This window comes from Carettochelys insculpta, chromosome 31, assembly GCF_033958435.1.
Source record: "Carettochelys insculpta isolate YL-2023 chromosome 31, ASM3395843v1, whole genome shotgun sequence".
Taxonomy (NCBI): Eukaryota; Metazoa; Chordata; order Testudines; family Carettochelyidae; genus Carettochelys; species Carettochelys insculpta.
In genome coordinates this window covers 2,436,393-2,463,536 of record NC_134167.1, presented here as the reverse complement: position 1 = coordinate 2,463,536, position 27,144 = coordinate 2,436,393, and the positions used below count along the sequence as shown (strand labels likewise).

General features: G+C 42.9%; 1 protein-coding gene across 1 annotated transcript in view; it reads right to left on the bottom strand.

Moving 5' to 3' along the window:
• The window catches only part of EBF2 (EBF transcription factor 2), a 177,961-nt gene that overhangs the window by 45,330 nt on the left and 105,487 nt on the right, over positions 1 to 27,144 (bottom strand). Inside the window, exon 7 of the mRNA XM_074981653.1 lies at positions 7,518 to 7,599. Coding sequence (XP_074837754.1) covers positions 7,518 to 7,599 — 82 coding nt within the window. The remainder of the gene's footprint in view (positions 1 to 7,517; positions 7,600 to 27,144) is intronic.

Here is a 27,144-nt window from a genome sequence, read left to right as displayed (position 1 = left end):
TTCCCACTGAGGCCAATGGGAGTTTTGATTAGATGGGGACTTCAGGATTACATCCTTATCAGAGTAACAGAGAGAAAGCCAGGCTAGTCCATATACTATCAAAACAAAAAAGAAGTCAAGCAGCACTTTAAAGACTAACAAAATTCTTATCGTACTGTGTTTTCTGTATAGTTGAATTAGGGATGGGATTAACAGTAATTAAAAAAATGCCAGCAACTTCCCTTTGCACCAAACAGCAGGAGTGGGCGTTCCACATTCAGACCCGGGTCCTACAATGAAGGCACAGAGGACGAGCTGCACAGACCACATTTCAAGGGCCCTGGCATGCCCAGGGGTTGTAGTAAATTAGAATTTGTCGATTAATTCTCAGACAAGGTGAGGTTTTCTCATATGCTCAAGGATGAGCTGAGCCAATTTGGGATCAGGAAGGACTGTCCCTAGGGCTATACCCTGGGGGTTTTCCCTGCTCTCTGGCTCCTCTGGGCCACCGAGAAGGCGAAAGCTCGTTAGGGTGTACGTCACGGTTTCTCACGCACGCAGCGAGTAGACACTGGCTCTTCTCTCTTTTGTCTCTACAAATAGTTCCAAGCAAGTCTGTGGTTATAGCTAATACTTTCCTGCCCATCTACTTCTCGAACCACAACTGAGCATATCCCACAGCACCATCAGGGCATCCCTGCAGGACAGAGTATTCTCAGACAACAGGGGGCCATTGCTTTAGTGCAACATCACAGATGAAGCCTTTTAGCTGACGTGTCTCATCGCAACTCAACAGAATTATGGTCCCCCATTACACAGCGGTCATTACCATTAAGTATCATTGGACTTCAATTGAGTTCCCTGGGAGAAGTCCTCATTAAATGGAGTGGAGTGCATCATGTTTTTTGTGCTGTTCTTGGGGGAATTGCCCTCTGAGAATATTGTGATGATGGATACAATGGTGTTACGCTCAGATTTCCAGTACAGGTGAATGCTAATTGCCAATATTAAAAAACAAGGCCAGATTCTCAGCAAGTGTAAACTGGCCGAGCTCCATTGATGATAAATATATTCATTAATAAATATAGCAATGAGTTGAGTGCGCTATAAAATACGTGAGGCCAATATTTTGCCAGACACTGTATTCTGGGCAAAATGTTACCCAAACCTAAAGACTGCACAAGTTTTAGCACATACAGCAAGTGAATTCAAATACTTAAGGAGAGTAAGCGATATAAATGACCATCATAGAGTGCATCACTGTTGTTATAAAAATAGCTGGGGTTGTAGTTTATGACAAAGTTTCAACTACTTTGCCACAACTCTCTGGTGAGTCCGTGTTACAGTCCACAGAAGATGTGAATCTGTTACCACCACAGTTACAGAGCCTTGCCTCTTCTGCATAAACTGTAGTGGTTTATCTTTTTCACTCTGAAGGCCCTCAGTCTAACTCCGAAAGTCCCCATCCCCACCCAACCCTGACACACAGTCTGAGCATCTCCTCCAATCAGATGACATTCTCTTTGCAGAATTCTGGTGTTGTAAATAGTCCAAGTCTCACCTCAAAAGCCTCAGCCAAGTATTGCCAAGCACTGTACAAGCAATGATTAAATCTCACAACATCACCAGGAAAGATTATTACACCTAATTTGCATATGAATAAAAGAACCTACTAGTGTTTTGATCTTGAGTAAGTGAGAATACCAAGTCAAGGGAAGAGTTAAGAAACAGAACCCAGGAGTCCTGATTTCCATTACTTTCTCTAGCCATTTGATTGTATGAAAGAAAAGGGTGTGTGTGTGAAAAAAACATTAAGATAAAATAATCACAAACCAGTTCACTTTTGAATAGATGGTTTTTCTCAACAGTATACCACTGACTCCAGTATTGGTCAAAAAGGCCATAAGTTAAGTGATTTTCATTGTGTCTTTGAAGCTCCTGCTCAGCCACAAAGCACATTTCAAACAGTTGATGAGATCACAAACCATCTGGTGTTACTTTCAAAACTAAAGAACTATTCTTAAAAAACAAGAAACAAAAAACCTCCCCCTGAAAAAATCCCAACACTCTGTAGGCATCTGGAGATGCATTAAATTTACAATTCAGTGTTAATTTAACCTGTTTGTTTTTCTTTTTTTTTTTAAACAGGTGCAATATAAATTAAAAAAACTTTTTTTTTTTTAAAAAAAAAAGAAGTCTAATGTAGCACTGCTAATTAATAGCTACAGCTCATGCCATTCCTTTAAACAAGACAGAGCCAATGCCCTGGATCCCAACACCCTTAAACTTTGGTCGTGATGCAACTGAAGCCCAAACTCTGTGGTTCACACTCATCTCTAATCATAACCATTACCTTGAGACTCTTCCAAGTTATGAGTAAGCCAGACTCTTGAAAAATTCACTAAAACATATCATACAGTGCAATGGCTCCACCATGTACATTTGTGTGTTAACATCAAAGCCTGAGTGTGCTTTGTGCTTTACAATGCACCCCAAATTCATACAAAGTCACTTGCGACGAAACCAGTTCAATTTGAAGTGATAAAATCAAGTCAAATCACAACCATGTTGGTGCAGGGCAGGGGACTAGAGCTTTTGTTCTTCGTGTTTACGGTGTTTAGTAAACTGGGTCTCCAGTCCCTGCATGGAGGTTGGCAGGCGCTACCACACTAGAAGTAAACAAATAAGGCCCCCACCTAGCAGAGATTCAAAAAAGGTGCGTTACATGAATGACACCACTGAAGGCAATTTACTTATGTAAGTAAAGTTTTCACATTATTAGTGCTTGAATAATACTAAAAAGCTCTACTAAGATTTATTAAGGAAGCCCACTGAAATTCTTTCGGTCTAGTCCAAAGATGAAAACTAATGAATTAAATCATGAAAATCAATAACATAGCTTTGTTTCCTATGTTTGCCAAGAAGTCAGTCTCTGCTTTATGCAATTATGATGGTCTCGCATTTCTAGGATTGACAGCTGTCCTTTCTAACCTAATAAAAAAAACCTGTCACGTTCCTACCTTTGTTGATGTAAAGCTTACCAAGTGGAATTAAAATGAACATGTGTTTGGCGTGCGAGAGAACAACCAGTGTTTTGGAATGACTCGCATGTTTAAACTTTTGACACCACGTAGGCGTGCCGGCAGTGTCTGTCTGATGCCAAGGCAGATAAAACAGGTGTTTGCACAAATTAAAAGAACTCGGTGGAGCTAGAAGATGAGAATTCCCATCCAAGTACTCTTTGCACCTTACCTACCACACTGCTCATGAGACAATCATTTCCCACACTCATTTTCTGTCTTTACTCCCCTGCATGGAACTTATTCACAGCGAGATTTAGCTATTCACAAAATGTCCCTTGTCCTTGAACTCCCCTAAATTTCAGGCTCTGTTATGAACTGAGAGCTAAGCTGTAGATCACCTGAAATCTCATGAACCTAGACAGGCATTTCAAAGTAAATCTGGACTAAGATCCTGCTGTGTCTGAAATAAATAAGATGATGCCATTCTTTTGTATCAAAGTCATGCTAGCATCATAGTTTTGAGACAGAATTAGAGAAACCTAGGGGCAGTGAGTGAATCTCACATAGTTTTGGGTTTAACCCTCAAGGCTGAAGTGAAAGTCCAAGGACTTGAACCGCAATGAATCGAGAGAGCACAGTGTGTTTAAATCAGTGCTAAGAAACAAAGCCAGATAATTTCATTTGGCTTCAGTTTTCGGGGAGCAAGGTATGAAATCCAGAAGAGGAAGGAACCCATCCCAGCTAGTTTTCTTCTCCATTAAGCTACTGATTTTGATGCACAGTTCAAAAACAATGGAGAGGGATGTGTGAGAGGCATGTGAGGCAGATAGGCTCCTGGCATTCCATTGGTAACCATGCAGATGATGAAGGCTGATTTCAGTCTGCTTGTTCCATGTTCAACTGGAAATTTAATTCATTCAGGCTCTAAAACATCAGCACATCAGAGTCAAGAGATGCCAGAGAGTCAAACTGTGAATAAGACTGATGGCTAAAGATTGACCTCGGACAGAAAAGCTGGCTAGAGATCTAAACTCTTCCACAGAACAGGGCATGGACATCCCTGGACTGTAGAGATGGGACATATGGCAAAAAACCAATTAGATCTGACCATCTCTAAAGTTCAGGTGTTCTTGGGGCCAGCATTTCACTTTGGGGCATCCTCTAGCCAATATCATTATTTATTTACAAGTTTCAGAAGAGTAGCCATGTTAGTCTCTCTCAGCAAAAATAATGACAAGTCCTGTGGCACCTTAAAACCAACACATTTTTTTGGGCATTAGTGTGTGTGGGCTGGAACCTACTTTGTCAGATGCATATGACGAAGTGGATTTTACCCACGAAAGCTGATGCCCAAATAAATTTGACAGTCTTTAAGGTTTCACAGGACTCCTCATGGTTTTTGCTATAACAGACTAATAAGGTTACCCCTCCCCAACTCCTTTTTCATATTTTTTCTATGTTTTATTGCAGTAGTGTCTACCAGCCCTAGCTACTGCACACCGCCACCCACTTGTTCTAAGGCCAGCACAAACTGGAGAACAAAAAGACAGTCCCCTACAATTTAGTTTCACTCTATTCCAAAATCATTCTCTCTTGATCAGACTCCTTACTTGCTGGCTCCCCTTTATGAGTCAGGAGATGATTTTTCTTCTTGTCTCAGATTTTTTTTTTTTTTTGGCATCTTGGCAGGCAACATCTGAGATCAAAACAACAATCCGTGTTCTTTTGCTGATGGAGCTTGCCATTAAGAAGTCAAGGTTCATTCACTGACAGTTAACAGAGTGTTGCATCCAAGATAGCAGCAGCAGCAGCATTCCCTAAATTTAAACTAGGAAATAACTGTGGATTATTTGAACCCCTTGGGTTGGCACTTAAAACTGGTCTGTTTACTATTTGGAACTATTCTCCCCTTGCTCCTCCCCACACACACATACACCACACTAAAAATTCAACAAAAACAAACAGCTGTCTGGGGAGTGAGGGTTGTTTTGGTTTTTACATTTTTCTGTGATATTTCTGCGGTTTGCAACTCAAAAACTTTTGCTGTGTTAGTTTCCAGCAGCCCAAATGTTTAGTTTTTCAATGACCATCTGAACATTTGCGACAATAATCCTTTTTGTGAAAATTTCTATTTTGTCAAACAAAGCCATTTCCTGTCCAAAAAATATTTTCATGAAAAACTTTCAGCGAGCCATAGCGATAAGTTTTGGCTCATGAAGTCTTTCATGATGACAGCCATTGTACATCAGCAGTGGGAACAGTTAGTACTTATGTGGCTCCCTGCATGCCATATTACTCATTTAGTTGGGGTTGGCCCTGCTTTGAGCAGGGGGGTTGGACGGGATGACCTCCTGAGGTCTCTTCCAACACTTGTCTTCTATGATTCTGTTTGTCCAGGAGTTCAGAACCCAGCCACTTTCATTTGAGGTGCCTACACTAGTGTCTGGATTTTTAAAATGCTTGGTAACTAGCAATTCCCATTCTTTTCTACTTGCCCCTTCATCTTTACAGCACTTCACACACACCGAGCATCCAGTCCTGCAGTCCTTACTCATACAAGCACCCCCAATACATCAATACAATTATTCATGTAAGAACTGCAGGAGTGAACCCTTAACTAATCCTACAACATGTCTTATAAGAAGGCATGTTTAATTCATATTGTATCAATGGGGAGACTGAGGCCCAGAACAGTTACTGGGACCTGGCCGAGGCTACACAGCAGGTGAAATGCCCAGCTAGGAGTCTGGCCCACGAATGCAGGTCTTGCAGTCCTATCTTTGCTCCTGCAGACAGGGTCAGCTTTCCCAACTAGACCATGTCGTCCCTGCAAAGAGTCTACAGCACAGCAGCTTGGCTCAAAACGTTTTTGTTGACACACGAGTCAGAGAGAGTCCGGCTCATTCTCTCCCACCCACGGGACCATATATCTGAAAGGAACCTCAAGAGGTCATCAAGTACAGTCCCATTCCCTGTACTTATGGCAGTACCAACCACCCTCTGGAGTAACCATCCCATACTGGCTTTCTGTGTATGTTAGACATTGCTTTAAGCTCACTGCTGCAATAGCTAGATCCTAAAGTCAATAAACTAAGCCTCCTAAAACTGAAACATGGTCTCCGTTTTACAAATGGGGAAACTGAGGCACACTTTGCTCAAAGGAGTACACAGGAAGTCTGTGGCAGAGTCAACAATAAAATCCAGTTCTCATAACTTTAAGTCCTGCCTCTCGCCAGCCAATTAAGCTTTCCCTACCAAGCTGATCCTCTGTCTCTGCCAACAGAACAGATGATGAAAGGAACCAATGTAATGGCAATATCAATAGTAAACATTAGCTTCCCTTACTTAGATAGTCCTTTGCATCCTTAGTGCTCAAAGGGCCCAATTCAGAAAAACACTTGAGCATGAAGTGGGTTTTACCCAGGAAAGCTCGTGACCTAATAAAGTTGTTAGTCTCAAAGGTGCCACAGGACTACCTGTTACTTGAGCACGTGCCTAAGGACTTTCCTGAATTGGAGTCACCAGGTGCAAAGAGGTCACTGAGTTGCATTATGCCCACCCACGGGGCAAAGCTGAGGCACAGAAATGTGGACTGACTTGCTCAGAGTCACACAGAGGGTCACTCGCAGAGCTGGGCACAGAATCGGGCTCTCCTGACTTGTAATTAAATAACCTCATGGCTAGACCACACTGTCTCTCTGCACGTGGTACGCTGAGGAGGCATTTTTTCAGATCACATTTCTCCAGTGACCTCTAGAATGTCACTTTTCTAACCACGAAAAGTGCTCTGAGGTCTTGCCTGGGAGCCTTAGAAATGGTTTTAATTTCTGTGAGGGGGTGAGTTACAGGTGCAACATTTATTTATGAAATCTAGTCGCTCAAAAGATTAGGGGTGAGAGAGGAGAGACTGTCTGCTTTCTCCTCACCAGCGTTTGCAACCTGACACACTTCACCTCCCTCGGTGTTTTTATTAGCTGGTATTCTCAATACATCAGCGACAGCTATGATGAAACCAGTGGCAGATTTCTCTGCAAAGCAGCTGGGCCATTGTCCCATGGGTCTTGTTGCTTTGCTGTGCGAGATCTTAAAGTGACCATGACTCTTTTGGCTGCTGTTTTTAAAGAGGCAGAAAGGGAGGGTAGGCAAGAGTTAAAAAGCAAGGGGGAGTGGGGAATAAGAGGGGGGCTTGCTTGTGTACCATGTACAGAGCTACTTTGAAAAATTCTGAGGCATCTAAGTATCACAAACACGATCCCTGCTGTGGGTGTGAGTGCTTTGCTCGAGGGTGTCAAATCAAATATCCACCACTGGTTGGTACAATACATTGCCCCCCCTTGGGGATTCAGGGAAGTGGGAGGAAAAAAGGCTTAAATGCAGCAAATGAAGAAAATCTTTAACAATATCTGAAGGGGTATATCATTTACTGTCACCTTGTTTATTATGAGCAATATCAGTGAAAAAAGGAAAGAAAGGAAAGCAGACAACTTACTTAATGTCGAGTCTCCTCACACTTACCTGGAAACGTCTCATGTCTCTGGGGTTCCCTGCTGTTTTCAAACAATTCTGATTGCACTTGAGGAAAAATTTCAAGAAGAATCTGCAAAGAGAGAGGATCAGGTCACTTCTGTTAACAAGAAACTAGCATCTAGTGTTATTTACCTGCTTTGCATTAATAAGCTGGTGCATTATAGTGATGTACATGAATATAAAAAAATTGTCCAAGTTAGTTAAAAATAAATCCCATTTCTCTCTGTAATTGTCATTTATAATTGATATCTAATGTGATTGTAAATGAAATAGGAAATTAAATATCACTTTTGGGCTTGTCCTTTAATTGATGCAAGTCAGCCTCGCTCCATAAAGTTGCATCACTTTCTATCCACTAAGAATCCAGCATTCTGTTTTTAATAACGTCCTTGCACTGGGGATTGGACTGCCCTTTGCATTTAACTAGTTTCCCTTATTTCTTGTGTCAGCTGCTTGCTGCTTTTGTGCACCAATATCAAAGGATAATGCTATTACAAGAATCACAAAAATGGGCAGGGCAATTCCAGGGCAGGTAAAAGGATTGAAGCTACTTTGTGCTCATTAAAATAAACAAAACAATAACCAAAAACAAAAAACAAAAACAGAAAAACCAACCCCCCCAAAACAAAACAAAACAAAAAAACCAGGTTACATGTGAACAGTGCCCTTTTAGTTACTAAGTTTTTATTAAAAGTAAACAGAACTGTTGACAGTCCAAATTATTCTCTTACATAACAGTATGAGAGAGGGTTGCAAAAACAGAAGACAAGGGAATATAGCAGAGCTAATGAAGAATATAGGTGACGATTTAGAGTAGCTATACATATGAGGTTGTGTACATATCAGAGTTTTTTTTCTATCCAATATACTGATCCCTCATGCTTTGCAATTCTTGTAAGCTGCTTCTCCAACATTCTGTGCAGAAATTGCCAAACATTTATGAACCACATTGCTTGGATTTTGCACAATCTTGACATCCTATCACTAGAGAGCTGTTTCTCAACAGGCCCTAGAGTATGAAAACTCTTCCATGTGAATAAGCGAATCCATCTGTCTAATAACGTCTGCACTGATAAGACTCGTGAATTTCAGGAGCGTAAGGGGCTAGCAATGGTTTGCAAACATTTGCACTTTTTGGATAAAAAAATACCCCCCCCCCAGGGTATCACAATCCCGGTGTAACACACACAAGAAATATTTAACATGTCCTCCATTGTGGATGTGAACAACTTCTGTGATTCTGTTCTACCACCACATTTATATTCGGAGAACAAAATAGGCTTAACTGGGGCAAGAAAATTTGTGTAGACTTATGAGAAGGAGGGAGGGAGGAAGTATTAGTATCGGAAAGAGACTTTAACTAGTTTAAGACTTGGCATGGTATATACAGTGAACTATTTATTTATTTATTTATTTTATTTCATTTTCGTGTGCTGAGTGCTTTTCTTAAAAAAAAAAAAATCAGCTTTTGCAGTAAGTTAAAGTCCCAGGTGAGCTAGGCCTATTTCCCTTTCTGTTACTATGACAACGATTTTTTACCGCAGTCCCAAAGTCCCTTCAGAACTCACACATTCATGCCTTGAATTAGAACTTTAAAGGAGAAAGATGTATATTTTCCAGGGTTTACCAACAACAAAATAATAATAATAATAATAATAATAATAATAATAATAAACCAGAAATCAACTTTGCTTTCTCACCTTACTTTCTTTACACCTCTCAAACACTCACTCCCCCCACACACACAAAATTGTACTTAAAAATCTGATTTCTTTGTGTGCGTCTCAGAAAAACTGCAATTCGCCCCCTCCAAAATAAAAAAAGAGGCCAGAAACATGGATCCCCAGCAAAAGAACCCTCCCATGGGGATCCATTGCGCTAAATGTTTCCATTATTTTTAAACCAGGATGAACCTTTTCTGACCCTTTTTCTTATACACTTAACACAGGAAAACTATTATTTCATCCCCATCATTTGCTGCTAGCTTTCCCCCTGCTTACAAATGTAGATCCTTCTTGGTTCTTTGTGCAATGTAGATAAAGGTAAAAGCACAGTGACCATACTGCAGTCTCTTTCCACTTTGGTATTCAAGTTCAGCAGTGAAAGATGGATCAATGCTCTGTTATCAGAGGGCAACTTCTATGAACAGAGCCCTAGTCACTTGACTGTACATAGAACCAAAAATCATACAAAACTTCATGTCTTACCAGCAGAGCTGAGTGAATGCAGCAAAAACATATTCACTAATATTCTTGCAAATAAGTCCTGCTGATTCCTTTGGGTGAGATTCATCAATCTGATTCTTTCGGTGAGAAAAATTGTATTAGCAACCCTGTTTCCAGCAAGGGAAACCGTTGTGCAGAATAGTGCATGGGATACTTTGCGAGTTCAAGCCAGAAATGCTCTCACTTCCAAACATGTTTTTGTTGCATTCAGACCATTACAAATGCTCTCAGATAAGCTGCAGATAGCTAAAGGGACCCTTCCTGTTTAGGAAGCTTAGGTCACCCAAGTAGGGAAAACAAATAATGCCATGTGAACCAAACAAGCAACTACCCCAAACAAACGTACGAAACCGTCAGCCAACAAACCATGAACTAACTATTCAGAGAGAAATTGCAAACAAAATCTTGAGAAGTGTGACCAGTTAGTGGGTAACATGCAGACCAAAACAAGTGTTAAATTAATCAGGAAAATGATTTCCACCTTCAATTTTTGTCCCATTTCTCTTCCCCTAGCTCCACCTCAGCGTTCCCTCTAATTTTTTTTTCTGTCCCTGTGAGGAGTAAATATTGTTTATGTACAGCAAGGGAAGTGCAGATGTGCACCGCCAACAGAAACACACGCTGCCAGGTGCGGGTGCTCTGCTCATCAGCTGGGCGGCATCTCCATCTCTCCTGGGTGGTCGCTCAAGTGCTCAGCTCACAGAGCGCCATGATCCACACACATTCAACCCAAGCAGAGCCTCCTATAAACTAGGAAGGGAACCAAATCCAAAATGTTTGGCACCAGATCCTCACCCGGTGTCAATCTGCAAAACTCCACTGAAGTCTGAGCCACCATCTGTCGACCTAAACCATGACCATTCACTGCTCCTCAGGCCTTGTCCCTGCCTTCAAGTTGTCAGGAGCCCTCCTGTCTCCTTCATCTCTTTGAGATGCAGCCCACTCAACACCCCAGTACACTGAGGCTTCGGGGATTTGCCCCAAGATACCCAATAACAGTTAATCCCCAACCCAAGACATTTTAAAGGGGCCTCACTTTCCAGAAGTGCTGAGCCCCCACCCTGTGAAAATCAGGCTCCTTTAAAGTGTCAGAACCTGGGGCCCCAAAATCATTAGTGTCACTCTTGCAAATCTTGGCCTGGGCTTTGATGCTTTAGCATTCTTGTATCCATCTGCCATTGTCTACATGGTGGCTTATGGCATTTTTATTTTCATTAGAGCCCAGTGGAGCTACTCATGTGCTTAATGTTTCCCCTGCAGTTTTAGACTTATTTATACACATGCACAGAGGAATTTTCGTCTTTCCTACAGTTGAATCAGGTCACTCATTCTCTCCTTTCAGATATTTTCCAATCCATTTTAACTGCAACTGGGCACCCGTATAAAGTACTCAGCCTGTCATTATATATATACATATATATTTTAAATGGTTGCATCTGGGAAAGGCATTAATATTTATTGAGGTATTACAATAAAAATGGACTTTTCTGGTGGGGGAAACAAAGAGGAGGCAAGGTGTCCCTTGGACTGAAGTTGATTTAGGGGTAACAGGAGAATTACAGAGGGGGCTTTATTAATTTTTTTTAAATTAGAACTTTTAGCAACTTTTTGCACTTAGCCCACACATGCATAAAAATAAAAAACTGACCTTATTTCTTAGCTGGGCTTTGTTCCTCCATGCTAGCTATGGGTTTAGCAGACTATTCAATTTCCAGCCAAGAAGTGAGAGATATGACTCACTCGTACTGTAGAACAACATTTGAGGCACTGAGGAACAGGCAAGCTAACTTGAAATGACTTCCACTAAATATCTATCAGAGCTACAGGACACTTGGGTATTTTAATGCGGGTAATTAAGAGAAGTTTTGGGCCACCATTTTTTTAAAATCTTTTTGGTTCCTCTTCATATTGTTCTTCTATTCACAAGCAGAGATTGGAAGACCCTGCACAAACTACCAAAAATCTGTTTCTGCTCTCACCAATTATTGGTAAAGAGTTGTACCTCTATGAGGCTCCGCATGCAGAAACAAAGACTGGTCTACTGACAGGGCATTGGACTAGCAGTCCGGAGACTCAGTTTCTGTTCTCAGGCTGGCCACAGACATATTGTGTGACTTGGGCAAGTCACTTAATAGCCTGTGCTATAAAAGGAAGAGGCCAGGACCCATCTGGCCTTAGAATGTATTAATCTGCCTATCCCTCCATTTCACAGCTGTAACTGAGAGCAGAGGCTTCTCCTTAGTGAATGGAGGTAGAGATATATACAGATTTTAAAGGGCTGGCTCATCCAAGCATGAACCAGTGGTGTCCAGCATGCTAGCCACTAGCCACATGTGGCTGTTTGGCCAGTGAAGTGTGGCTAGCTGGCTTGAACAATAAACATATTTTCAGACTAATGTAGCTAGTCATTATATCAGTAGTCATTATAGTCATGTCTAACCAGTTCTGAAGCAGTAGCCACTATGGACTATTGGATGCTATAGCATTAGTGTAATACTACTGAGAAATGTAACTACTTTAAAAACTCCAGTGAAATCAGCTCCCCTCTACAAAATGCTTCTCAGCTGAAGTTCTGACCCTCTGAGGTGCTGATCTCCATCAGCTGCCATTAATCTCAGAGGACACACAACCTCGCCAGCCTACAGCTTAATGGCCCAAGTAATACAGCCGAGGAAATAAAGGACTGTAACATCTAGATGTTACAGCTTGGGGCACTGAGGACCAGGCAGGACCTTAGCAGCCAGTGGAAGCAGAGAGGGCACTTAGCAATCATAGAACGATAGAGCTGGAAGAGACCTAAAAAAGCCATTGAGTCCAGCCCCCTGCTCTAAGCAGGGCCAAACCCCTCAGATCAGCCGAGCCAGGGCTGTCTCAAGGTGTTTAAGTCTTGCCTCAACAAACCCCTGGCTGGGCTGATCTGATGGGTTTGGTCCTGCTTAGAGCAGGGAGCTGGACTCAATGGCTTTTTTAGGTCTCTTCCAGCTCTATTGTTCTATGATTCTATGACCTCCATGGATGGAGACTCCACTACTTCCCTGGGTAGACCATTCCAATGCTTCACCACCCTCCTAGTGAAAAAGTTTTTCCTAATGTTTAACCTGGACCTTCCCAACCGCAACTTGAGACCATTGTTCCGTGTTCTGCCATCCGTGACCACTGTGAACAGCCTATCTACAGCCTCTTTGCAACCTCCCTTCAGTAAGTTGAAGGCTGTTATCAAGTCCCCCCTCAGTCTTCTCTTCTGCAGACTAAACAGTCCCAATTCCCTCAACCTTTCTTCATAGGTCATATGCTCCAGCCCCCTAATTATTTCGGTCACCCTCCGCTAGACCCTCTCCAGTGTATCCACATCCATCCTATAATTGGGAACCCAGAACTGGACACAGTACTCCAGATGCGGCCTCATCAAAGCCAAATAAAGAGGAGTAATCACTTCTCTGGATCTACTGGCAACGCTCGTCTTGATGCAACCTCATATGCCATTAGCCTTCTTGGCTACAACAGCACACTATTGACTCATGTCCAGCTTCTCGTCCACTACAACTCCCAGGTCCTTTTCTGCAAAACTACTACTGAGACATTTGGACCCCAGCCTGTAACAGTGCTTGGGATTCTTCCGGCCCAAGTGCAGGACTCTGCACTTGTCCTTATTGAACCTCATCAGATTTCTTGCAGCCCAGTCTTTCAATATGTCCAAGTCCTATATTCTTACCCTCCAGCGTATCTACCTTTCCCCCCAGCTTAGTGTCATCTGCAAACTTGCTGAGGGTGCAATCCAACCCCTCATCCAGGTCACTGAAAAATGTGTTGAACAGAACAGGACCCAGAACTGAACCTTGGAGCATTCCACTAGAAACCGACCGCCATCCCGACATTGAGCTGTGATCATCGGCAATGATTAACTTGAGAGGCCATTCAGACATGCACGAGAAGACATGGAGGGAAGAGATGCCATTGGGAGAGGGAGCAAAAGAGGCAGGGACAGAAGGCAGAGCAAAAAGGTCAGGGGGGGTCGCAGCAATGAGTGTGAGAAAGAGGTGCAGCAGAATTATGGAGCACTCTGGGGATGACTGGAAACCAGACCTGACTGCAGACACACATGCAGAGGGTAACACTGGTGCCTGATCCAAAGACTCACAATGACTTCAACAGGATTCTGATTCATGGAGAGAGGCCACATTCTAAGTTTCCCTGGCATTTAAAAACAATGTCCCTGCCCCCATTCCCCTTTAAGTTTCAGGTCCCAAATACTTTGCTATCTCCTTGTATTTAGGACCCTATCCAGCAGACACATTAAGCAGGGAGAATTCTTGCCTCTGTTGCTCCTCTCTGATGTTTGCCAAGGGTGAGACTCAGTCTGACAGGTCTGTTCCATTACTCACCCGCCTAATCCTACCAGGGCACGTGCTCATGTTTCAATGGCAATGACTCTACGCAACATGGCAGTGATGGCAGTGTGTGTAGGAGTGGACATTTATCCTTCCTACATCTCCCGCCGCTCATGTCCGGTGATGGAGAAGAGTCTGATTGAAAGCCCACGTGTATTCGTAGCAGCCTTGACATGACTCAGTGGCTACTGGATTGAGGTACCAAAGAGCAATCCCACAGGTAGCTAAAGGACATTTATATTTTTTTAAATCAGTTATAAAGCTCCACAAGATTTGGGACTTGTTAGTCTTTCCAGTTGGTGCCACAGAACAGAGTAGGGACATGTCATGTTTTTATTGCCCCATCCTGGGGCTTCCAAAGTGTTTTATAAAGCTGCTGTTACTGCCACCCTTTTGAGGTGCAGCCAAGATGGGGGGGCACCACCGCTTTACAGATGAGAAAAGTGGGACTCAGAAGGGGGAAAGGAAGTGGTTTGAGCATTGGCCTGCTATACCCAGGGTTGTGAGGTCAATCCTTGAGAGGGACATAAGGGATCTCGGGCAAACAGATTAAAAAACAAACAAACCAACAAAAGGGCTGCTGCTTGGTCCTGCCAAGAGGGCAGGGGACTGGACTCGATGACCTCCAGAGGCCCCTTCCAGTTCTGAGGTGTGTGTGCGCGCGTGCCTGTGTGCGCGTGCATGCATATTGCTCCCTACCCCATGGCAAGTCTGCTGAAGAGATGAGACTAGAACTCTGGTCTCTCAGTCCTGGTGCCACTCTCCATTTTACAGCCTGATTGAAAGAGTGCAGCTGTTTCAGAGGTGAAGCATCATGAGAACTCCACATATGTGATTTCATCCTTGTAAGTGGCTCTCTTGGGCATTAAAAAAGAAAAAGAAAGCACTTGTAAAGCAAACACAGAGACAAACTGAGTTTATTTGGCTTGCAGTGGAACTCGGACTCAGCTGCACTAACTTTCTCGCAAGAGAATGTGCCTACTTTATGTTAGTCAGCAAACCCGGTGATGCCATCATGTAACTGGAGATAGTGAGAGGGTGACTGACTGCTTCCAGAAATTGAAGTCTTACCCAAAAGTCAGAGAATAAAGTTAAAAGAAAAAGTTTGCTGCTGTTTTGAATAGCCTGATTCTAAAGCAATTATCTGAATATTAAACACAGTGAGAACCACATCAGACGTATCATAACATAAAGGGCTTAACTCCAGCTTCACCAACGCAAGGAAATTCTGAGTACACGGTCTCAACCATCTCTTAAGTCACCCATGTGTGTCTTGGAACAGCAGGATCTGAGATCAGCGTGCCACATAACCTTACCCCACGTTACAACACAAAGGACAAAGGATTTATTCTGCATGTCCTGCTTTGGGATGGATTAAGGTCTTGCACGTTTTAAGAAGGAACTTAAAATAGGTTAATTGCACTTATCGGATATCACCATTATGAGGTATATCTCAAAATCAGTATTTTCTGTATAATCTACACATGACTTGCTGGAGTCATTCTGCTCAGTGTCAGCATTATTAGGGAGTCAGTCAGAAGATCACCCACTTTTTCAGCACTTACAGGCAATAGGAGATGAGACACTCTACAACAGTAACTATACGTGCACTATACTGGTGTAAGTACCGAAAGGCACTACACTAATATCCCTTAGCATTTGCATAATAGTGCACAAACATCAGTGAATTTCTCTTCACAGCATTCCAGTGCACTAGCTGCTACCCCTGGTTTACAGCTGCGGCGACCTACTCATGTAGGCTGAATAGCTTGCCCAAATTTATTGCAGGATCCGCTGTTGGTGTAGTAGGGAATAGAAGCCACGTGGGTCTGGGTCCCAGATCTGTGCTCAGAGTACTGGACCATGCCTCTGTTTTTGCATGGGCAGCAGAGACCTCAGCTGCATAACAGAGATTTTCCAAAGCATGTATGTTGCAGTTTCATTCTCCAGTCCCCCCACCCTTCCTTTGGGCAACTGGGGGCATGTCACTCACATCAGACAAAAATCTACTGCTCCAAGCCACGGTGCTTTTGTTGCCAGGGCCAGGCGTGGCATGGTGGCGGGGAGTGAGCAGGGGGACACAGGCAGTCGCACAAGGCCTGGTGTTTCATAGGGGCCCTTGCGCTCCAGCTCTGAGGGAGGAAGGGAAGGAAGGGGAGCCCCAGTGCCTCACCCCTGGCAGGGAAGCAGAGCAGGGCCCCGGTGGCCGTCAGCCCCACTGACAGGGGCAACAAACTGCAGCTCCACTTCTGCTCTCCACCAGCCCTACGTCATTGGCATAGAGTCTGAGCAAGGGCTGAGTGCAGGGCTCCTGGTGACATCAGAGGGAGCCCGCTCTGCAGGAGATACTGCGTGGGTCCCAGAGGCTCTGATCTCACACACGTGGGAACCATCCTCCACACTCTTGAATCCCAGATTCGTCTACACATTTCCCCATTTTAGACAAAGGGCACATCCACACCACAGCAATTTTGGCTCTGGAGGACAGAGGGAAGGGGGTTTGCTGTCACTGTAATAAATATATCCTCTCCTCCCCCACACCCAACACACACACACACAGGGTCTATCCTGGTGGTGAGGTCAGCTACACCACATTCACCCCCCCGACCGACGTAGCTAGGCTGATCTCAGCTCAGGCCTCAGAGCCCTTCTTCCCAGATCTGAAGCTCTTCCATTCCCTAACACCCTGCTTTCATTTGGCTCCACTCACCTCTCCTCAGGGCCGCCTTTGTTTCCTTCTGGTTTCATGATTCTCTCAATGCCAATCACAACTGACAGAGCCACCGCCTCTCTGCCGCAGAGTTACAGCTCCCTCCTCCAAATCCCTCCTTGTCCCTTAGTCTTGCAGCACAGATCCCCAAAGATACCCCCACCTTACAGAGAGGCTATGTGTTTTATCCAAAGAGTGCGTGGAGCCCTGGAAACTGAATACATTGCAGTGCAATTCCATATGCACAAACCTACTCCTCCTCACACGACCCGCCTCTCTCCGGAGTAAACCACAACATTACTTGCTGACCAGTGCCTGGAGGGGGCTGTAGGAGCTCATTTAAGTTCCAAACTAACAATCAGCAAATATATAGCTGCAAGGTGTCACTCAAACATATCAGTAAATGCTGTGTTTATTAACATGTACTTTGCACACCATTTGCTTTAGATGTGAATGTTCTCTCTGAAATAGATTATGTTCCACTGCCAGAAGACCACCACAGACCTATAAACGCTGGGCTCCCATTCTTGCCCATTTGCTAAACAAATCACTTGTAATGTCTTGCAAAACAATCTCATCTTCAAGAAATTGGGACGGTCTGAGTGATCTTTGCCTTTGACTCACACAGGCGCTTCGCCGAGCCGCGTGCAGGTCTCTGGCATGGCAACACTCGCTAGGAGAGGGACTCTCCAAGGAAAACCTCCTTGGTTTTTGCACTCTGATGAAAATCTGACACCGTTAATGAAAATAATAATTGAACTCTATGGGCTCGAATTGAAAATGAAACGCAACAAAACTAACAGCGTGTTTGTAATTGCAATTGTTCTCCCAAAAAGCCTTTCGAGGGCTTTTTGCAATATTAGCAGTTTCCCTTTTTCCTTTGGGTTTTTCTTCTGCTCTAAAACTTTCCAGTAACTTACCCAACAATGGCTGAGATCTTACAGATAGCGTAAGAGCCCGATTATTTACACCATTTGGCTCAAAACCAAATGAATTAACATAATCAGAAATTAGTACCCAGGAAGTCAATAAAAATGGGATTGGGCTGGCAGCTTGTTGGAAAGGGAGGTTAAAATATTATTATTTGTTGTACAATAGTACCTATAGGTGCCAACCATGCTAGGTAATCTCATCATAAAAGAATGCACAGTCCAAAGAGACAAAGCAGACAAAGGAAGGAGGGAGGATTATTATTCCCATTTTACAGATGGGGAATTGAGGCACACAGAGATTCAAGTGACTTGCCCAAGGTCATACAACAACTTTGTACTCAAGCTGTGCATTACATGAGTGTCTTTCAAACCCTTTTCTGTGCCTTCACCACTTCCTCACAAAGGATAATCAGCAGCGCAATTTCTGTAACTCTGAGCAGGATTTCAGACACCACACTGAATTCTTCTCCATGACATCCACACCTTGTACTACACAAGATCAGTTACACCAATGTCAATGCCTAAAGTGCTCTAAATGCTTGGTAACACCCAGGCCTTCATCTGCGGTGTTTTACCCTGGTAGCTAGCTACACTTGTACAGCTGTTTGGAGTGCTGTCTCCTAGTTATATTTTTGCAAACCTCATTAGCTACAAAAAGATGTGCATGAGGTATAAACAAGAGCAGAATTTGGTCGCCATTCATTTTCTCCCGTGCACAGACTATTGCTTAGAAAATGCAAAATCAAGTTATACGACACCCATGTAACCCAGTGACTTTACCTAGGGAGACTTCACACAAACAATCCATGCTAGGCTGAACTGTGAACACCAATTACACCAAGAGTCTTTTTGCTGCTGATTGGTCCACTGGTTTTTACTCTTGCTGCCAGATGGTAGCGGACGTAGCATAAAAAACACTCTATCCTGCCATTCATTCAGCACTTGGTAATAACCTTCCCAGGACTCCAAGAGATGGGAACATTGGGCAGGCATGAATGTTGGGAGATAGAATCAAGGTTAGACACCTATTTTACAACTGCCAGCGTGGATATCACTCAGACGAAGGCTCTCGCTCATCTATGAAGTCAAGCGCATTGCATGTCCCTAAAGTGTTGTTGTGGAGAATAAATAAGCATTCATTTGCTAAGGAAGCAGACTGACACCCAAGCACCTTGGATCCATATATGTTTTTCCCCATTCTCCTCCAAGGTCTATTCAGTTTGTAGTTTTACACCTATTGTCCTTATGGGTCTACTCAATGGTGACCTTGTGATCATTGGTGTAACTTTATATTCCTATGACAGATTTATAGATTGGCAGATAAGGGTGCATTCCTTCCCTAAGACAGGACAGCATCCAATGTTTGTTAGCATCATTAAACTAAAACTGACTTTTCACCTGCTCCCATACCATATGCAGCTGCAAATTTTTAAATTAAACTATGAAGCCATGCATAAATTTACATATATTACAGACTAGCCTCTCCATTTAACATGCAAATGTACTCCAATGTTTCAGAACACCTTCTGTCGCTAATTAATTTGCTGAATTATAATTAGACTAATCCTGCATAATTAATAAGCACAGATTTTTTTTTAATTTCTAAGCAGCTTGATGAGATCATTCACTTCCTTCTATAAACTGCTAAGTAACTGTTAAAAAAAATCTGGAAAGAACATATGTGAAAAGGTATGTTTGATGTTGCATACAAATTCAAATGAGCGGACAAGATACAGAGAAGTCAGGATTAATATAGGTATACAGATGAAGCAAACATTTAGGCCGTTATTTTCAGGGGCAGAGCCTGATGTGCTCTTTGTCTCTACATTCTCTTCCTTAGGCTTCTACCTTCTGAGATCATAGACTGAGACGAGAAAGGATTACAGAACCGTATGTAGCATTAGGAGATATGATATTAACATGCCCTTGTATATCAAAACACTGTCCCTGTACATGCTGCGTGAGGGTAAGCTCCTTTGATGGTATTTGGAATTGTTTTCATTTCAGCTGCCAAAACCAACGGAGATCATTCTAGTGAAACGATTAAGTGTCATTAGTACTGGATCCATTCAGTAATGATTAAAATGAAGGGTTTCGCTTTAATGCTGAAGAGCTCAGTCTCCAACAAACAATTGCGTTAAAGTGTTCCAAAAAACGTGCAATTATATCACTCAGTAATGTGGCACAGTATCAATTCCTGACTCCCTAATGCATAAAGGAGACCAGGTATTGAGATCTCCACAAGTGATTTAACTACACAGAAAAGGGGGAGAGATGAAAAAAGAAAACCTGTGGACTGAGCATAGGTAAAGTTTTGTGGTATATTTAGCATGCAAGCTTACAACAATGCAGGGTCAGCACGTAAGGCTTTATTTACTTTTCACTTTGTCCTTAACTCACTCAGAACCAGGAATTCAGGATGTGACACACACAGAAGAGATTGGGGAAAACGCACTCCCTTTCAGAGAAGTAACTGAAACATTTAGAATCAGCAAACAGAGAACTTGGGAAAGGGAGTGGATTTCAGTAGTCTCCCCCACCCCCAAGCACACAAGAACAAATAACTGGTATCAACCACTCTCATACCAACAGTTACGTTTGTTAGGAAAGGGACATGAGGCTCCAGGACACGGAAAAACGACCAACTGAGGATGCAGAAAAGGGGCTGAGTTCCAGACAACGGGTGCTCCACATATTCTATCCATCAGCCCACTTTGAGTATGTCCACACAGCCCACAGAAACAAGCCTCCAAGCCCAGACTTGGAGGAGTGCGGCTCACGTGAGGGCCCTAAAAATAGCAGTGCAGACAGCAGGAGCTGGTGTCTCAAGATGGGCACCCAACATCACTCGCCACTTTTCCAAACCTTGCCTAAGGTGTCTGGCACTTCTCAAGTCCCTTCCCCACTCAGAGAAGATGTGTGTATACACAAACCTTCTATGCTCAGATTGTATTTAGCCTCCAAATCAAGACCAAATCAGTTAAGGAGAAGAGAGGTTATCCCCAAGTTCTAAATTACACCCACACCCACACTGAACCCTCGCCATCCGACAGACAGAGAGAGGGCATCAAAGCAACACACTGTCCCACGTCACCTTGGAGCTAGACCATGCCCCTAGAGGATCAGTTCCTGTAACTAGCCTCTGCTATATTCATTTTAGATGGCCTCCATATACTAAGCTTCTCCACGGTCACTGAATGTGTTCTTGGACTCAAGAAGAGTAAAATAAATAGAATACAAAAATAAATAGAATATAAATAGAAAATAAATAGAAATATGAAATCTTTCTCTTTGACACATCTGTCTCAATGGGTGAGAAAGATTATAGGTAAGGACTTCAAACCAAAACAAATACCAGGAACATGGACCCAATCCTGGGTTTTCATACCAGTAATGTTACACTAGGCCTGAGTTGGGTCTGAGCCATTAGCCTCAAGTCACACAGGTAGTTCAAGGCAGAGTCAGAAACAGAACTCAGATCTTCAGTGCACCAGCCCAGTCCAATGCCCACTCTCAAGCCAACTGATATTTCTTTGAGTCCATTTTGGTTGCAAAGTAATGAGACTTTCCTGGCATATTTTCCAGTTCTAACATGGCCACGAACAAATTTCAACATCCCCACCTCTTGGGCCATTACTGATTTTTCTGGGTTTCCTACTATGTCACAGTTCCCTGACTGTAGACGCGATCTTTACTGGCATAGAAGTAGCATAAAGCCCAGGATAGTGTTTAGCATTGCATTTCAAATCTCTTCTGTGTCCCTCAAAATCTGTGGCTCTTTGGACTCAGAGAAAATGTCCAGCCTTAATTTTTTTTTTTCGGTCTGCCTAAAAATATTCTGAAGCTGTCTTTCATTGTGCTTTAATGTTTTTGCCCAGATATCAGCATTTTCACAGGCAAAACAGTAGCTTTTTGAAGAATCATTCATAAAATCACACACTGAAACCATGCATGAGAGTATTCTTAATCCCACTCCCACCTGCTCCTGCTATTATGACAGAAGGCTGAGTGGGATCCAATCCGGTCCTGCTGCAAGGCACTACCACACATGAACTCTTTCCTTTGGCAATGGGCGGGTGTCAAAAAAGGCAGCAGTCTGATTGGGACAAACCATCTGAAGTTCAGAGGCTTTTCCAGAGTTTGAGTGAAAAAGACTTTCTTCTCTTTCTTCAATTTTGCATCTTTGTTTGGCTCAGTCAACATGCTGATGGTGCTCAAGAACATTTTATTTTGCTTGTTTCCAGCCTATCAGTGATTTCAAGGGATATGTCCTGCCTAACGATGTTATAAAGATCCATAGGACATACGCCAAAATTTTCAGAAATGGCTTGTGATGTTAGAATGCCTAGTTGGAGGTATCTTATGGGGCCTGGATTTTCAGGCAGTGCGGAGTGCCTGTCCTTTGAAAAGCACCTCCCTTGAAGATGGGTCAAATTGGGCACCCCAAAACTGATGCATTCAAAAAATCACCAGTCCGTGTTGATATCTTGGTCTTAAAGTTTGCTATAGGATTATGGTCCCAGCAAGTCAGCTATTCTTCCTCTAGATAATATCTAGTGCTAAAGAAATAATTGTTCTCCTATTTAGATACATAGACGGTAACTAGCTGCTTGTACTTGGCTGTTAATGAGGGGAGGAAATGGCTTTCTGACCCCTGGACTGGTCGACTCATACCTGAAAGTGTTCAATTAATCTCATTTTAGCAGGTATGTGTAATACACTGGTCTAGAGCCTGATTCTATGCCACTTTAACCAACAGAAGCTCTGCTATTGACCTCAATGGGTGCAGGACTGTAGCTTTGTGGGGCTGGTGCGTAGGCGGGGAAACCACTGGTTTGCTCCTCTTGTGACCATTGCAGCAGCCGTACATATTTGACCCTGGCATTCACTGCACTTAACTTTTTTTCTTTGGTCAGTTGTATGATTATTCGCCACCACGTTGGGAACCATGACTGCTTCCCCCAGGAAACTCCGAACTGTGGGAGGAGGCATTTCTTTGTGCTGGTTCTAAGCCTGCCACTTATTCATATCAGTAGCTGACGCTCCTATTGTGTGCATCAGGCTAGTCTCATGAAGTACACCAGATCCAAACCCTTGCTTCTGATTGCTGGGTCTCCACCTCTCAAGGCCAAGGGCCCAATCCTGGAACACAGCTTTTGATGAGAATTCCAGAAAGCTGAGGAATGTGAACAATCTGGGACCAGACCCTTTTTGGCCAAACTTTCTTTCCACTGGCCACACAAGACAGCCCAGTGGTTAATGCTCTTTTTATCCTGTAAGGAGCATTACACAGCTAATAGCCGCCAAGGTCCCAGTCAGAACCTAAAGTGGTCGTTGAGGCTTTTTTTTTTAAAAACCTCATTAAGGTAAAGCTTTAGTAATGCTTAGCTTTATGGCTAGCCTAATGAGACTGTGTGCGGGCTCCAGATGTTTCCAAGTGCAGCAACTATGGTCTGCATTCCTCTTTCACCTCAGACTCCCCTAATAGACTTCCCCCATTTGAGATCATAGAGCCAGATACAACTCAGTGTATAAGCCTGTGTTGCAGAAGCCAAGATATTAGACTATTCAAGGGCCTGGCAGTGTGAGAGTTGGACATATTTCTGGAGCAAAATGTCTAGTTTGCTTGCCTTGAAAGGCTTTGCAGCAGCTTAATCCAATCCTTTCTACCTCTTGGAGATCCACAACCTACTGTATAAAACACATACACCTGCATCTGCTTTCTTTCATCTTACTGATTTAAAATATTCCATGTTTCAAGGCTTTAAATAAGATGTTATTGCCCCTCTGCATTATCACAATTTGTTCCCTAGCAAAAATAAAATTAGAAAAAACCTCTCTTGGCTGTTCTTGACTTTCAGACTTTAAGCCCCACATGCCTAGAGCATTGAGTAGTCAATGCATGCAATGAATTTGGCACTCCTTCCTCTTCCAAATTGTAGGCCAATCATAAATCTAAAGGTAAAGTTTGGAGCAAAGTTTTGGAGTACATGCTACATTTGCAGGATGTTTTCTGCATTTATTTAAGCCAGATGTTTGCATTTTAAATAATTTAGAAGCTGTTACAGCAAATAGACATCAAGGGAAGCTAATGGGAGTTGCATTGTCATTAGAAAGAACTTGTATGATGAGACATTAGACTAAGAAGCCAATGTCACAGCAGGTTAAGGGAATGAATACATGTAGCCTGTTGGAACACATGGCATACCAACTGACAGATTGGGGAACAGGGTTTGAACTAGAATTGGATAGAACTCCTCTTGAGAAGAGTTTGCACTGTGTGTTTTTATTATAAACATTTATGGTTCTTTTGCCTAAGTATGAAACCATTAAAAAGAAGAGCAATCTAAAAGTTACAATATGCTTATTTCCCATTTTTAAATGCATGTTTATTGTGCTCATGGAGCTGCAACAGGATTTTCTGAGGCTCCCAAATGAAACTTGCTCAAACTTGCTCTATAAGCTTATTTTGCTTTGAACTGTGCTCCAGTTTGTGATGTTAGGGCAGCCAGCAGCATGGACACGGAATCAGGAGACCAGAGTTCTATTTCCAAGTCTGCCACTGATCTACTTTGGGCAAAACCCTTCAGTTCCTTGGGCTTCTCTTACCACCCTATGTCTATCTTCTATATTTAGTCTGCAAGCTCTTCGGGTAAGAGATCATATCGTACTTTGATACGTACAGCATCTAGCACAAGGGTGCCCTGATCTTGCTTGGAACCTCTACATGCATAGCTAATTTTGCCCATGAAAAGCTCATCCTCCAATATATCTGTTAGTCTGTAAGATGCCAGAGGACTTCTCCTTGTTTTTGAAGACACAGACTAACATGGCTACCCCTCTGATACACGCTACCGAAATATCAATGGCAGCAACAACATGGTGTCACTTCATCCACTACCTGGCCACGTCTACACTAGCACAAATCTTCAAAAAAAAAAAAAAGGACCCTCCGTCTGGACAAGCCACATGGCAGCGAAACGCAATGGTTTTGAAGGGCCACAGATGGCGGCATGCTAATGAGGCACTGAATATGCATTTCAGCACCTCATTAGTAATCTTTGAAATGGCCATTTGCATGGGTATTTAGAAGATTTGTGCTAGTGTAGACATGGCCCCTGTGCAGTATGGATGGACTGAAAGTTGGAGTTAATATGTAAAATCTGATAATATGTTATACCTTGCACTCTAACCTGTGAGCACACACACACACATCTAATTAGCTATGATAAATCAAAGCAGGAATACTAGTTGTTTCACTTCATGGTAGGTTTCCACAAGGAAATTCTTTTCAACAAATACATAAAACCTGTTATTTGTATCATACATCCATGCAGCATATTTGATCCCAGAAGATTGCAAAAGCAGGGAATAATTCACCACTAAAATGCAACCAAGTCTGGGATATAAAGCAGCTATCTAGCAGACAAGGTAGATGGGGTCAGAGGAGGATATCGTAGCTAAGGATGTTGGAGCAAACCCAGAGGGCTTTTGAGACGAGCCCTAGAGTGGGAGCTGATTCTTAGCTGGTGGAAAGTGACAAAATTCTATGACATTCAAAATCAGAACTGCCAATTTGTATCCAATGCATCACTAAATCCCTAGGCTAGATTTCAGTGGAGCTACACCAGCACACGCTAGACAAGGATCTTATACCCAGACATTTAACTTGCACCATGAGCAGTTGGATATCCATTTTTAAGGTCTTGCTTGAAAGATACTCTGTGCAGTAAATTGCAGCACATTCAAGTTATCTATCTAAAAAACACACTGGGAATCTACAGTACTAGGCACCAGATGTATGCCAAAGCTTGGTCATGATCCTGCAGTCTTTTGCTCAGGCCAAATTTCCATTGGTTTTATGGAAGGACTACACAGGACTGAACATATGATAATCAGGCCTTATCTATATACTAATTTGCAGTAGCGTTATTAAATCAGGTTAGTTAAACAGTTGCAATCCCCTGTGTTGACATTCTTATTGTAGTTTAACAGCATCTTATTTCAATTTAATAAATGTTTTCCCAATCAATTTCAGTTTAAGTGAAGTAAGCCTGGTTTAATAGAAATAAAATAGCTTCCACAGAGCCGTTTCCACTGGTTTAGCTGAAATTGATTTTAAAATCACACTGTAACATAAACTGGCACAATGCTGCATAGAGAATAAGCCCTTGGATCCATGAATGCTCCAAGATCTTTAGAGTTATGGAGTTCTGGTTTTTAACATAATTGCAGCCATATCCTCAGTTGGTGTGATATGGCACTGATGTCCATCAAGCTGTGATGATTTAGGCCAGCTGAGGATCAGGTCCCGTGCAAATCAGCTACTGTGTATTTTTTCTCACTTTCCATAAAGTTTTTTTTCCTTCTCAATATGCAAAAATATCTGAAAATCCTAATGGCTCCAGACCATGAATTGATGCAAGCCCCTGTAATGGTTCCTCTGGAACTGTTATGAAGCATTAACTCAAAGCACTGTGTTTCAGCTGCTGCAGAGTGGTTACGGTCCATTGGGTTCAAAATCCACTTCTTAGAAGGTAGGGGTGACAATGTGGCAGGGGTGGAGGGTGCTAAAGTATAGATTTCAATAGGAGACCAGAACAACTCCAACAAAGCCAGCACAGTCTGTCCAGGTAATAACCACTGCATTAAAAAATGTCTCAATATCTTTGTGCTCCCCTGACAAAGGGGAGCAGTGTCTGGTCAATTGTTTGGCTGGGTTGCATTTTTAACTCTCATTGACTGCATGAGCTTTTAGAGTGGTCTGAATACAAAAGCGATCATTCCAGGCCAGCCATCACAACAGACCACCTTCTTTCTGAATTCACATACATCCTGGGAGTCTTTCTCTGGCCAGAAAACTAAACTCTGTGCTGGGACTGAGACTCAACACTTTTTTAACCTAGAACTTCCTTAGTCATCTATTAAAAAAAAAAAAAAAAAAAAAAAAAAACAAAGATGCTCACACATCCCCTCCAGGAGCTGCTTCACTGGAAAGAGAAGAGCCTTCGAAGGCCACCAGCTGGAAGAGTTAACTGTTCAGCACTGTGGATCTAAAACTCTCAGGTGACAACTCTGCTGATGACTCATGCTAGCAGTGTCTGTAACCTATCATAGAATTCAAGGACTGGAAGGGATCTCAGGAGGTCGTCCAGCCCACTGCCCAAAGCAGGATCAACCGAACTAAGTCATCCCAGCCACGACTCTGTCAAGCCAGGACTTAAAAACCTCCAGGGATAGAGACTCCACCACCCCTCGCAGTAATGCATCCCAGTCCTTCACCACCCTCCTGGTAAAATAGTTTTTCCTAATATCCCATGTGCACCTCTCCGTCTGTAACTTCAGACCATTGCTGCTTGT